General features: G+C 44.6%; 1 protein-coding gene across 1 annotated transcript in view; it reads left to right on the top strand.

The window, feature by feature from the left end:
* Positions 1-6,353: 6,353 nt before the first annotated feature.
* Positions 6,354-14,952, top strand: part of LOC126108224 (pleckstrin homology domain-containing family G member 5) — a 694,776-nt gene continuing 686,177 nt past the window's right edge. The window contains exon 1 of the mRNA XM_049913456.1: positions 6,354-6,593. Coding sequence (XP_049769413.1) covers positions 6,354-6,593 — 240 coding nt within the window. The remainder of the gene's footprint in view (positions 6,594-14,952) is intronic.

The raw sequence follows: 14,952 nt of genomic DNA, 5'->3' as shown, positions 1-14,952 counted from the left end.
CAAGAACAACAATGAGCACAGACGGGTGGGAGCACACCTCATCGCTCATGATGAGCCTTAGTGGGTCCTAGACACCACTGGCAACATTTCCCAGCAGCCATGAACAGAAAAATGCACTCTGTTCCTCAGGTCAGGCGCCTTCAGTTGCACAACACTTACCCGGTATGGTTTCAACTTCAGTCCCTTTAAAACACGCCTGCAACTTCTCTACCCGCATCAGCCTGTTGAATCAATCTCCAGGCTGACTTACGAGGAATTCTTGTCATTATCTGCTGCACCTGCCACTTTAATTCAGGTGTGCAGACAGGTGGAGGTCTGTTACTGGGAGCATTTTGAACCGATCCTGAATGCCGCCATTTTTTAATCAGATCCCGTACGGTGCTTTTTGGTGCTACAGAACGTCCTGAAAATGTCTCCTGAAACAAATTCTTTGTTTTCGCAAAAGATCGAGAACGAATTAACGCTTCAACAATGGCAACACCCTCCGGTAACGAATTTGGCATTATGACATGCTCACACTAATCCGGCTTCGCGCTACCAGGCCTTTTTCTCAACTGGTTTCGACAAACATCCGCGCAGTGTCGGTACATTAGAGGAAATGATTAGTTCGTGCCCAACTGTTAGGACGGAATTTCTCGTTTTCCATTATTATTGGCACGCGGTGCGGGCACGCACTGCAACTTTTTCGTTGCGTACGATAGGCGGGTTTTACGTGCCGCACGCTGTATAACGACTTGTGTAAGGGTTAAATGTACACAAAAATAAACGTAATATAAACAAGCAAACAGTCAAGCCAGAGAGAAGGTTGTAACCGAATATTTGTGTGTCTTAATCACTCTACAGCTGTTTGTGTCACCAAATGCATTTCACTGAGTCTACATCTACATGACTACTCTGGAATTCACATTTAAGTGCTTGGCAGAGGGTTCATCGAACCAAAATCATACTATCTCTCTACCATACCACTCCTGAACAGCGCGCGGGGAAAACGAACACCTAAACCTTCCTGTTCGAGCTCTGATTTCTCTTATTTTATTTTGATGATCATTCCTACCTATGTAGGTTGGGCTCAACAAAATATTTTCGCATTCGGAAGAGAAAGTTGGTGACTGAATTTTCGTAAATAGATCTCGCCGCGACGAAAAACGTCTTTGCTTTAATGACTTCCATCCCAATTCGCGTATCATATCTGCCACACTCTCTCCCCTATTGCGTGATAATACAAAACGAGCTGCCCTTTTTTGCACCCTTTCGATGTCCTCCGTCAATCCCACCTGGTAAGGATCCCACACCGCACAGGAATATTCTAACAGAGGACGAACGAGTGTAGTGTAAGCTGTCTCTTTAGTGGACTTGTGGCATCTTCTAAGTGTCCTGCCAATGAAACGCAACCTTTGTCTCGCCTTCCCCACAATATTATCTATGTGGTCTTTCCAACTGAAGTTCTTCGTAATTTTAACACCCAGGTACTTGGTTGAGTTGACAGCCATGGGAATTGTACTATTTATCGAGTAATCGAATTCCAACGGATTTCTTTTGGAACTCGTGTGGATCACCTCACACTTTTCGTTATTTAGCGTCAACTGCCACCTGCCACACCATACAGCAATCTTTTCTAAATTGCTTTGCAACTGATACTGGTCTTCGGACGGAGTCCACCAGAAACTTTTCTTAGTATACATTTTTTCTTTAGGGCCTGCGTGGTTTCCACAGGATCACAACAGTCATTCGCGGCGGCACCTTTGAACACCCTTTCGTACAGATAGGCACCGCATCTTCCATACCCTGTATGGAATCGATTAATGGGTCCCCATACTTTTCTGGGAAGACCAAATCCATTACACGTTTGTCAGCGTGAATCTGCGGTTGTTTGCTGATGATGTTGTGGTGTTGATGTGGAGTGACTGTAGGAAGATACAAGACGACACAGATAAAATTTCCAGTTGGTGTTATGGATGGCAGCTAGCTCTAAATGTGGGAAAATTTAAGCTAATGCGGATGAGATGGAAGATCAAACCTGTAGTGCTCAGATACTGTATTACTAATCTTCTGCCTGAAATAGTCAAGTCGTTTAAATATCTGGGCAAAATGTTGCAAAGTGGTATGAGGTGGAAGAAGTATGTGAGAACTGTGGTAGGGAAGTTGAATGATCTGCTTCGGTTTATTGGTAGAATTTTATGAAATTGGTTCACCTGTAAAGGAGACCGCTTATAGGACGCTGGTGTGAACTATTCTTGAGTACTGCTCCAGTTTTTGGGATCTGTACCAGGTCGGATTTAAGGAAGACATCAAAGCAATTGAGAGACGGGCTGCTGTGCAGGTGTACCAGGCAGCTGTACCAGTTTCTTTGCCTTTCGGTGTATTTATGTCAGGTGACGCTCAGAACTGCTCCCAAAGCAGTTCGATGCAACTCTTAAAAATACTCGGGAAAATCGACTTTCAAATTTTCCGACCCTTTTTAACATGGAAAACTAAGGTTGTGCAATTTTTTTTATTTTACGCTCACTTTGGCTATTGTAGTAGAATGCTGAATGCTGTCTTGGGGGGGGGGGGGGGGGGCTGGGTTAGAATCCTGACGGAAATAAATTTGTAAACAAAGATGCAAGTTCGCAAGCATTTCGTGAAGGGTAAAATACAAAAAGACAAAAAAAAAATAATTCTAGCATTCGCAATCTTGATTAAAAATCTTTTGTAAAAGATCAGTAACTAAGAATGTTCCTTTGCAATGAATACCGGATATTTGTTCGCAGCATGTAATAAGATGATGTGCATTTTTCGTAAAAATGACAATTAGATGTGTTAATTAGCATATATTTGGTGAATTATATATTAAAATGACGTAAGTATTCGAACTGAAAACAGAAAAACGAAAAAATAATGACGGAAAAGAGACTGGATCGGGCGATTACGAGTCTTCTGCACTTTATGTTTGGCATTAGGAAAGGTGTTTTCTACGATTATTTCTGTGAAGATGTATTAGATGACGATCAGTTTGGCATTAGGAAAGGTAAAGGCTCCAGAGAGGCAGCTCTGACAATGCCTTTCCTAGTGCCAAACTGATCGTCATCTAATACATCTTCACAGAAATAATCGTAGAAAACACCTTTCTTTCAAACCCAAAGCCTTCCGCAGCAAGTGAGAGCACTCTGCCACACAACCACCAAATTTTTTTCCTTACTTTAGCATATTAAACAAGTTTCGAAAAAATTCAGAGTCCATTTTCTTGAGAATTTTTTTTGATTCACAAACTGCTTCGGGAGAGGTGCATTTGAGTTCTGAACTTCACGTGACAGAAGTATAAAAAATTACGAAAGTCCAATATCAGTGTAGTCCCCTTATTTATATAACATTCGTTTGGATAATGCTTTATTTAAGAAAATGTTCTAATGTGTGTGAAATCTTATGGTACTTAACTGCTGAAGTCATCAGTCCCTAAGCTTACACACTACTTATCCTAAATTATCCTAAGCACAAACACACACACCCATGCCCGAGGGAGGACTCGAACCTCCGCCGGGACCAGTCGCACAGTCCATGACTACACAGCCTTAGACTTTATGTAAGACTCTATGTCTTTATGTTGCGCGAATCTGCACTCTATTTCAAAAGTCAGTGGCGTCATTATGGTATGCACATTTTTTTAATTATTAACCAATTGGAGTCACACATTGATTCAACAAGTAGAGTTCTTCCACATTGTTACAAGGAGGGACAGTTTGTTGAAACGTTCAGTAGAGTGTCAATCATCCGAAGTAATTGGGGGACATGGGTGTTCAGAAAACTGGTTTGTTCGGATAATCGAACTGTACATGTTCATTTGCCAAAAAGAAGTACTGTACAGTAAATTTATTCATAAAAACAGGCATCTCTTTTAGTATTACAAAGTAACATACAAAGGCAACTTCTGTAGGAATATATAGTATGTGGCACAGTTTATTAAACAAAAATATATACATATTACATACGCATTTTGCATGAACAATATACACAGTATACAAAATTAACGTTTAAAAATATCATTTATTTTGGACTGTCTAAGCAAGCGTACACGCTTACGAGCAGCTAAGTCACGTACTTTTTTCACTTCAGATATCTGAATCTGGTCACTTTCATCTTGGGCTTCAAACCATCGCAAGGCAGTATCTAAACAGGTGAACGCCTCAGAAGCTGTCGGTATACTTTCATCTTCACTTTCTGCAGCACTGATTGATGAGATGCTGGCGGCGTCATCTTTATCAGTGACGACGTTTACAATCCTGCTGTCCTGCACGATTTGGTTGTCCTGGATCTTCATCGTCGGTATTCATCCGTTCGTGAACGTCTTCTTCATCACATTCGTGGCAATCTATTTCTTTTAGCATTCCGAGAATTTAGGACACATCATTCTGTTCGACATTTTCAATCATACCTTGTGAATTTCCTTGTGTCCAAAATTTTATTCCAGGCTTTCTTCAAATTCTCTTCCTTTACACTATTCCATGCTGCGCTGATAATGTAGGACGCGTCTTTCAAGTCAATATTCTTATGATTTCTTAAGAGACTTTCTTCTCCATCCTCTTCTCCTTCTAACAATAACTTATTTCCTGTAATATCGTTTGAAAGTCTCAATAACGCCGTGGTCCATCGGCTGTAATAAGGAGGTTACGTTAGGTGGAAGAAATATTACCTTTATGAACTTGTCTTTTTAAAATATCACATGACGGATGAGTTGGTGCATTGTCAAGGAGAAGTAGTGTTTTCTCCCTCTTCCCATTCTTTAGCTGATGAGCTTTTACAGAGGGTACGAAAACGTCCAGAAACCACTTCATAGAAATCGTACTATCCATCCAGGCACTCTTTTGTGAAGTGTACACAACAGTCAATGTTCCGCCAGCGGTGGCCCAGTGCGGCGACTACTGTGGGAAACTTGGTTTGGGAGTGAGGGGGATGATGGAGAGTAACAGGTGCGAGCGAGTACGCAGTTCGGTTAAGCGGTCGTTCGGTTGATCGACGTTCGCATAATCGACGCTCTACTGTATGTCAAAAGACATTGTTGTAGAATTTATCTAACAATGTTGTTACTGTTGCCAATGTTGCACCCCCCCCCCCCTCAGATTTAGTTATAAGTTGGCACAGTGGGTAGGCCTTGAAAAACTGAACACAGATCAATCGAGAAAACAGGAAGAAGTCGTGTGGAACTATAAAAAAAAAAAGCAGAATATACAAAATGAGTAGTCCATGCGTAGTATATGTAACATAACAGGTAACTAAGGGCACAGAAGCGCCGTGGTCTCGAGGATAGCGTGAGCAACTGCGGTACGAAAGGTCTTAGGTTCAAGTCTTCCCTTGAGCGAAAAATTTTTCTTTCTCTATTTTCGCAAAGTTATGATCTGTCCGTTCGTTCATTGGCGTCTCTGTTCACTGTAATAAGTTTACTGTCTGTGTTTTGCGACCGCACCTCAAAACCGTGCGATTACTAGACGAAAGGACGTGCCTCTCCAATGGGAACCGAAAACATTTCATCGCAAGGTCATAGGTCAACCGATTCCTCCACAGGAAAACACGTCTGATATATTCTATACGACACTAGTGACGGCATGTGCGTCACACGACAGGAATATGTTGTCGACCCACCTAACTTGTTCACCTGCCGAATGGCTAAAAAGATTCTTCTACCTTGCCCAATTTAGGTTTTCTTGTGGATGTGATAATCACTCCCAAAAAAGTGAAAAAGACATAAGAGTTTGTCACATAAACTGCAACAAATGAATGCAACATTTTCACAGTCGCACAGTTTTCCCTGTGTTCTGTCAAAACATATGTTCGTAACGTTTTCAAATTTTTCCGTGCTTAGACCGTCAAATCATGCATATGTCCAAGCAAATCTGAACATGTCCTGGAACTTTGGAGAGCGAAGTTGATTATGTGTGAGTGCCTGAACTTTGATAATTGTCTGAAAATAAAAAATTAAACTTTTCACTCGATGGAATACTTGAACCAAGGACCTCCAGTTCAGCAGCTGCTCACGCTAACCACAAGACCACGGCGCTCCGGGGCTTACTACATACTGTGATGTTGCCTATCTTTTGCATGGACTACTCAGTTTGTGTATTTTGCTTATTTTTATCATAGTTCCACACAACTTCTTCCTGTTTTCTCGATTGATCTGTGTTCAGTTTTTCAAGGCCTATCCACTGTGCCAGCTTATAACTAAATCTCAGGGGGGTGCGATGGGGAGGTTCCCTTGTAAGCTCTGCCAACCATCTGAAACACAGCCATTGTTCTGGCGTAGCTACATAAACTTAGTTGTCATTTCAACAGTTCCCATAAACACAGCCTGTTCGTAGTTGGCACGCCTGACCCCTGTTGCAGGCATGTGCGTCTCAGTGGGTCCGGGATTCCCCAGCCTGGGCCCTGGGGTTCCCCCGGCGGCCATGTCTGCGCCGGCCGCGTCGCCCGCCGCCGCCTGCCTCGATGTGCCGGGGGCGGACGGCGGGGGTGGGGGCGAGCCGCCGCCCCCAGGGCAGACCCCTGATAAGGCGTCTGGCGCCGGCGTCACCACCGTCACCTCGTTCGTTGGCAGCAGCCGCAGGCACCGCCTCGTCCGGTCGCAGGTGAGCTTCCAACAATACCCAACATCTGTTTACTTATTTATTATTGCTTACAATACCGACCCCCGACACTTCAAACCAAATGCAGGTCTTATTTCTAACAGCTGCAGTATCTTATATACAACTGTAACCAGACATTCACCTCAAGATTTGTAATGTAGTCTGAACATATTCAATAATGGGTAGAATTAAATATTAAAAAACAGAAGATAAAGACACTTGATCGATGTGTTTGAATTTTTTTATTTATTTTTTTTTTTTGTCTGATTTGTTAGTCTTCTGACTGGTTTGTTGCGGACCACTACGAATTCCTCTCCTTTGCCAGCCTATTCATCTCACAGTACCACTTGCAAACTATGTGCTCAACTATTTGCTAGATGTATTCCAATTTCTGTTTTCCTCTTCAATTTTTATCCTGTACAGTTCCCTCTAGTACTGTGCAAGTTATTTCCTGGTGTCTTAACAGAAGTTTTATGATGCTGTACCTTCTTCTTGTGAGTGTTTTCCATGCACACCTTTCCTCGCCGATTCTCCTCATTCCTTACCTTATCAGTGCACCTAATTTTACATCTACATCTACATCTACATGGATACTCTGCAAATCACACTTAAGTTCCTGGCAGAGGGTTCATCGAACCACCTTCACAATTCTCTATTATTCCAATTTCGAAATAGCACGCAGAAAGAATGAACACATATATCTTACCGTACGAGCTCTGATTTCCCTTATTTTATCTTCATGATCGTTCCTCCCTATATAAGTCGGTGTCAACAAAATATTTTCGCATTTGGAGGAGAAAGTTGGTGACTGGAATTTCGTGAGAAGATTCCGTCGCAACGAAAAACGCCTTTCTTTTAATGATGTCCAGCCCAAATCCTGTATCATTTCTGTGACACTCTCTCCCATATTTTGCGATAATACAAAACGTGCTGCCTGTCTTTGAACTTTTTCGATGTACTCCATCAGTCCTCTCTGGTAAGGATCCCACACTGCGCAACAGTATTCTAAAAGAGGACGGACAAGCGTGGTGTAGGCTGTGTCCTTAGTAGGTCTGTTACATTTTCTAAGTGTCCTGCCAATAAAACGCAGTCTTTGGTTAGCCCTCCCCACAACATTTTCTATGTGTTCCTCCCAATTAATTTTCAACATTCTTCTGTAGCACTGCATCTGAAATGCTTGAAGTCTTTTTCAGTTTTCCAACTGTCCATGTCTTACTACCATACGATGCTGTGCTTCAAACGTACATTGCCAGAAAATTCTTTATCAGAGTAAGGTATATGCTTGATGCTGGTAGACTTCTCTTCACCAACAATGCCCTTTTTGCCAGTGCTAGTTTGCTTTTTATGCCGTCTGCAATCCGTATGTCATGGATAATTTTGTTGCCTAGGTAGCAGAATCCCTTGACTTTATCTACTTCGTCCTCCCCAATTGCGATGTTAAGTTTCCTGCTCTCATTTCTGCTACTTCTCATTACTTCCATCTTTCTTCGATTTATTCTCAGTCCATATTCTGTAGTCATCAGACTGCTCATTCCATTCAGCAGATCATTTAATTCTTCTTCACTTTCACTCAGGATAGCTATGTCATCAGCGAATCATATCACTGATATCCTTTCACCTTGATTTAATTCCTCTCCAGAACCTTTCATTTATTTCCATCATTGCTTCTTCGATGTTTCAGATTGAACAGTAGGGGCGCCCTTTTTAATCTGAGCACTTGTTTCTTCGTCTTCCACTCTTATTATTCCCTCTTGGCTCTGGTACCTATTATGTATTACCTACCTTACCCTATAGTTTACCGCTGCTTCTCTCACGATTTCGAATACCTTGCACCATTTGATACTGTCAGATGCTCTTTCCAGGTCGACAGATCCTACGAATGTGTCTAGATTTTTCTTTAGCCCTGCTTCTATTATAACTGCATTGTCAGAGCTGCCTCCCTGGACCTTTACCTTTCCTAATGCCAAACTGAGCATCATCTAATACATCCTCAATTTTCTGTTCCATTCTCCTGTACATTATTCTTGTCAGCAGCTTGGATGCATGAACTGTTAGATGACAGTGCAGTAACTCTCGCACTTGTAGACTCTCAGCAACTGTATGTCCACATGCAGCACCGGGGCTAGATTTCAGGGTGGCACATTGGCCCCTGATCGAATCCACCTGGTAAATTACGAGTATTACATATGACTTAGACAGTACAAGTTGGTTCACGTGTCCTTCCGTAGTTATATGACAGTGAAAATTTTGAAAACCGTTCTCACACTTCCAGTGGTGCAGTAGCTAGACAGATGGGATACAGAAATTCCACCCCAGTGGGGAGGAGGATGAGAGGAGATGGAGAGTTGGTGATGGGAAGTGCATCTGGCGACCCTGTATCACCAACATCGCCAAACTCAGACTAACCTGCAGCCCCATGAAGACATGGGATACGGTTAGGGAAGAAAGAAAGCTAAATTGTTTGTCACCTACCATTGCAAAAATTGGTTTATTGGCAATTGCTAATATTAACCATCGTAACAGCTCAGAGCCAGGCAAGTTGTATGCCTTAGGAAGACCCTCTTGTGGAATTCTATGCCTGTAACCTACGCTATCATTACTTACGTCTATACGACAGAGTCCCCGGCTGCTGGGAGAAAGCGTGCTAATTGTCTAGAACTGGAGTTGCAGTAATCCCATACTATGCCCAAGCAAACCCAACACACCACCCTTCAGCCCTGTGGTGGGGCCAAACCGATGTGCAACCACCATCATCTGCAGAACCAGTGCAGTCACCCAGTGCGACTTTATAATGGATCCATCACAGAAAAAATCCAGCAGCCTGCCCTTGCAGGAAGAACCGCGTAGGTCACACACGAGTTCACATTCTTCCTGCTGATTCTGCCACTGGTTTTTGCTTGCGGTCAACCTCTGTGTAGGGACTAATTTCGGTATCGGCGAATCCTCGGTGATATTCACTGCACAGTATGTGCCTCACACTATCATGTACTGTCGAGTTTTCCCTTGCCATGCCTTTATCTGTTACTTAGTTCACCAGTGGTCTTTGCTTCCAACAATATCATGTAGTATATTATTTACTCTTACTTGAGTTCGCAGATCTTGATATACATTTGTCAGACTTTTTCGTACTCTGTATAAATATTTCATAGTATGACCCATGACTCTGTTTGGCCCATGACTCCTTAAACGGTGAATCGTTTCTCTAGATGGATGTACATGGCTCACAAGCAGTCTCTCCTTTGTTTCCAGAATGAACTCTGCAGTGGAGTGTGTGCTGATACGAAACTTCGTGGCTGATTAAAGTGTGTTCCAACAGGGACTCGAATTTGGGACTTTTGCCTTTGACAGACAAGTGCTCTACCTACCGAGCTACTCAGCGACTCACAACCAGGCCTGACAGCTGCATTTATGCCAATAACTCATCTTGCTTTCCAGACAGCAGCGTGATAGGTCATTCTCAAAATAAAGCCCAAGCTTTGGCTAAACCACGTCTCTGCGATATCTGTTCTTCCAGGAGTGCTAGTCTTGCATGTACCGCAGGAGAGCTTCTGTGAAGTTTGGAAGGTAAACCTACCGAGCTACTCTGCGACTCGCAACCAGGCCTGACAGCTGCATTTATGCCAATAACTCATCTTGCCTTCCAGACAGCAGCGTGATAGGTCATTCTCAAAATAAAGCCCAAGCTTTGGCTAAACCACGTCTCTGCGATATCTGTTCTTCCAGGAGTGCTAGTCTTGCATGTACCGCAGGAGAGCTTCTGTGAAGTTTGGAAGGTAAACCTACCGAGCTACTCTGCGACTCGCAACCAGGCCTGACAGCTGCATTTATGCCAATAACTCATCTTGCCTTCCAGACAGCAGCGTGATAGGTCATTCTCAAAATAAAGCCCAAGCTTTGGCTAAACCACGTCTCTGCGATATCTGTTCTTCCAGGAGTGCTAGTCTTGCATGTACCGCAGGAGAGCTTCTGTGAAGTTTGGAAGGTAAACCTACCGAGCTACTCTGCGACTCGCAACCAGGCCTGACAGCTGCATTTATGCCAATAACTCATCTTGCCTTCCAGACAGCAGCGTGATAGGTCATTCTCAAAATAAAGCCCAAGCTTTGGCTAAACCACGTCTCTGCGATATCTGTTCTTCCAGGAGTGCTAGTCTTGCATGTACCGCAGGAGAGCTTCTGTGAAGTTTGGAAGGTAAACCTACCGAGCTACTCTGCGACTCGCAACCAGGCCTGACAGCTGCATTTATGCCAATAACTCATCTTGCCTTCCAGACAGCAGCGTGATAGGTCATTCTCAAAATAAAGCCCAAGCTTTGGCTAAACCACGTCTCTGCGATATCTGTTCTTCCAGGAGTGCTAGTCTTGCATGTACCGCAGGAGAGCTTCTGTGAAGTTTGGAAGGTAAACCTACCGAGCTACTCTGCGACTCGCAACCAGGCCTGACAGCTGCATTTATGCCAATAACTCATCTTGCCTTCCAGACAGCAGCGTGATAGGTCATTCTCAAAATAAAGCCCAAGCTTTGGCTAAACCACGTCTCTGCGATATCTGTTCTTCCAGGAGTGCTAGTCTTGCATGTACCGCAGGAGAGCTTCTGTGAAGTTTGGAAGGTAAACCTACCGAGCTACTCTGCGACTCGCAACCAGGCCTGACAGCTGCATTTATGCCAATAACTCATCTTGCCTTCCAGACAGCAGCGTGATAGGTCATTCTCAAAATAAAGCCCAAGCTTTGGCTAAACCACGTCTCTGCGATATCTGTTCTTCCAGGAGTGCTAGTCTTGCATGTACCGCAGGAGAGCTTCTGTGAAGTTTGGAAGGTAAACCTACCGAGCTACTCTGCGACTCGCAACCAGGCCTGACAGCTGCATTTATGCCAATAACTCATCTTGCTTTCCAGACAGCAGCGTGATAGGTCATTCTCAAAATAAAGCCCAAGCTTTGGCTAAACCACGTCTCTGCGATATCTGTTCTTCCAGGAGTGCTAGTCTTGCATGTACCGCAGGAGAGCTTCTGTGAAGTTTGGAAGGTAAACCTACCGAGCTACTCTGCGACTCGCAACCAGGCCTGACAGCTGCATTTATGCCAATAACTCATCTTGCTTTCCAGACAGCAGCGTGATAGGTCATTCTCAAAATAAAGCCCAAGCTTTGGCTAAACCACGTCTCTGCGATATCTGTTCTTCCAGGAGTGCTAGTCTTGCATGTACCGCAGGAGAGCTTCTGTGAAGTTTGGAAGGTAAACCTACCGAGCTACTCTGCGACTCGCAACCAGGCCTGACAGCTGCATTTATGCCAATAACTCATCTTGCCTTCCAGACAGCAGCGTGATAGGTCATTCTCAAAATAAAGCCCAAGCTTTGGCTAAACCACGTCTCTGCGATATCTGTTCTTCCAGGAGTGCTAGTCTTGCATGTACCGCAGGAGAGCTTCTGTGAAGTTTGGAAGGTAAACCTACCGAGCTACTCTGCGACTCGCAACCAGGCCTGACAGCTGCATTTATGCCAATAACTCATCTTGCTTTCCAGACAGCAGCGTGATAGGTCATTCTCAAAATAAAGCCCAAGCTTTGGCTAAACCACGTCTCTGCGATATCTGTTCTTCCAGGAGTGCTAGTCTTGCATGTACCGCAGGAGAGCTTCTGTGAAGTTTGGAAGGTAAACCTACCGAGCTACTCTGCGACTCGCAACCAGGCCTGACAGCTGCATTTATGCCAATAACTCATCTTGCTTTCCAGACAGCAGCGTGATAGGTCATTCTCAAAATAAAGCCCAAGCTTTGGCTAAACCACGTCTCTGCGATATCTGTTCTTCCAGGAGTGCTAGTCTTGCATGTACCGCAGGAGAGCTTCTGTGAAGTTTGGAAGGTAAACCTACCGAGCTACTCTGCGACTCGCAACCAGGCCTGACAGCTGCATTTATGCCAATAACTCATCTTGCCTTCCAGACAGCAGCGTGATAGGTCATTCTCAAAATAAAGCCCAAGCTTTGGCTAAACCACGTCTCTGCGATATCTGTTCTTCCAGGAGTGCTAGTCTTGCACGTACCGCAGGAGAGCTTCTGTGAAGTTTGGAAGGTAAACCTACCGAGCTACTCTGCGACTCGCAACCAGGCCTGACAGCTGCATTTATGCCAATAACTCATCTTGCTTTCCAGACAGCAGCGTGATAGGTCATTCTCAAAATAAAGCCCAAGCTTTGGCTAAACCACGTCTCTGCGATATCTGTTCTTCCAGGAGTGCTAGTCTTGCATGTACCGCAGGAGAGCTTCTGTGAAGTTTGGAAGGTAAACCTACCGAGCTACTCTGCGACTCGCAACCAGGCCTGACAGCTGCATTTATGCCAATAACTCATCTTGCCTTCCAGACAGCAGCGTGATAGGTCATTCTCAAAATAAAGCCCAAGCTTTGGCTAAACCACGTCTCTGCGATATCTGTTCTTCCAGGAGTGCTAGTCTTGCATGTACCGCAGGAGAGCTTCTGTGAAGTTTGGAAGGTAAACCTACCGAGCTACTCTGCGACTCGCAACCAGGCCTGACAGCTGCATTTATGCCAATAACTCATCTTGCCTTCCAGACAGCAGCGTGATAGGTCATTCTCAAAATAAAGCCCAAGCTTTGGCTAAACCACGTCTCTGCGATATCTGTTCTTCCAGGAGTGCTAGTCTTGCATGTACCGCAGGAGAGCTTCTGTGAAGTTTGGAAGGTAAACCTACCGAGCTACTCTGCGACTCGCAACCAGGCCTGACAGCTGCATTTATGCCAATAACTCATCTTGCTTTCCAGACAGCAGCGTGATAGGTCATTCTCAAAATAAAGCCCAAGCTTTGGCTAAACCACGTCTCTGCGATATCTGTTCTTCCAGGAGTGCTAGTCTTGCATGTACCGCAGGAGAGCTTCTGTGAAGTTTGGAAGGTAAACCTACCAAGCTACTCTGCGACTCACAACCAGGCCTGACAGCTGCATTTATGCCAATAACTCATCTTGCCTTCCAGACAGCAGCGTGATAGGTCATTCTCAAAATAAAGCCCAAGCTTTGGCTAAACCATGTCACCGCCATATCTGTTCTTCCAGGAGTGCTAGTCTTGCATGTACCGCAGGAGAGCTTCTGTGAAGTTTGGAAGGTAAACCTACCGAGCTACTCTGCGACTCACAACCAGGCCTGACAGCTGCATTTATGCCAGTAACTCATCTTGCCTTCCAGACAGCAGCGTGATAGGTCATTCTCAAAATAAAGCCCAAGCTTTGGCTAAACCACGTCTCTGCGATATCTGTTCTTCCAGGAGTGCTAGTCTTGCATGTACCGCAGGAGAGCTTCTGTGAAGTTTGGAAGGTAAACCTACCGAGCTACTCTGCGACTCACAACCAGGCCTGACAGCTGCATTTCTGCCAATAACTCATCTTGCCTTCCAGACAGCAGCGTCATAGGTCATTCTCAAAATAAAGCCCAAGCTGTGGCTAAACCATGTCACCGCCATATCTGTTCTTCCAGGAGTGCTAGTCTTGCATGTACCGCAGGAGAGCTTCTGTGAAGTTTGGAAGGTAAACCTACCGAGCTACTCTGCGACTCACAACCAGGCCTGACAGCTGCATTTATGCCAATAACTCACCTTGCTTTCCAGACAGCAGCGTGATAGGTCATTCTCAAAATAAAGCCCAAGCTTTGGCTAAACCACGTCTCTGCGATATCTGTTCTTCCAGGAGTGCTAGTCTTGCATGTACCGCAGGAGAGCTTCTGTGAAGTTTGGAAGGTAAACCTACCGAGCTACTCTGCGACTCACAACCAGGCCTGACAGCTGCATTTCTGCCAATAACTCATCTTGCCTTCCAGACAGCAGCGTCATAGGTCATTCTCAAAATAAAGCCCAAGCTGTGGCTAAACCATGTCACCGCCATGTCTGTTCTTCCAGGAGTGCTAGTCTTGCATGTACCGCAGGAGAGCTTCTGTGAAGTTTGGAAGGTAAACCTACCGAGCTACTCTGCGACTCACAACCAGGCCTGACAGCTGCATTTATGCCAATAACTCACCTTGCTTTCCAGACAGCAGCGTGATAGGTCATTCTCAAAATAAAGCCCAAGCTTTGGCTAAACCACGTCTCTGCGATATCTGTTCTTCCAGGAGTGCTAGTCTTGCATGTACCGCAGGAGAGCTTCTGTGAAGTTTGGAAGGTAAGATATGAGGTACTGGCGAAAGTACGGGCACTCTTCCATGTGCCTCGGCGAATGCTGGCTTGTTCCCCTTATTCCACCTCAGTTACACTATGTCGGAAATTGCTGCGCAAACACTATTTCCACATAAACGTACACCATAATTACTATACGACGCAAACATTTGGGGCTACACTTGTCTGGTTTATGAGGCATTCCCA

Source organism: Schistocerca cancellata, chromosome 11 (genome assembly GCF_023864275.1).
Source record: "Schistocerca cancellata isolate TAMUIC-IGC-003103 chromosome 11, iqSchCanc2.1, whole genome shotgun sequence".
Lineage (NCBI taxonomy): Eukaryota > Metazoa > Arthropoda > Insecta > Orthoptera > Acrididae > Schistocerca > Schistocerca cancellata.
The sequence above is the reverse complement of the archived record's forward strand: the minus strand, read 5'-3'. Positions and strand labels throughout refer to the sequence as shown.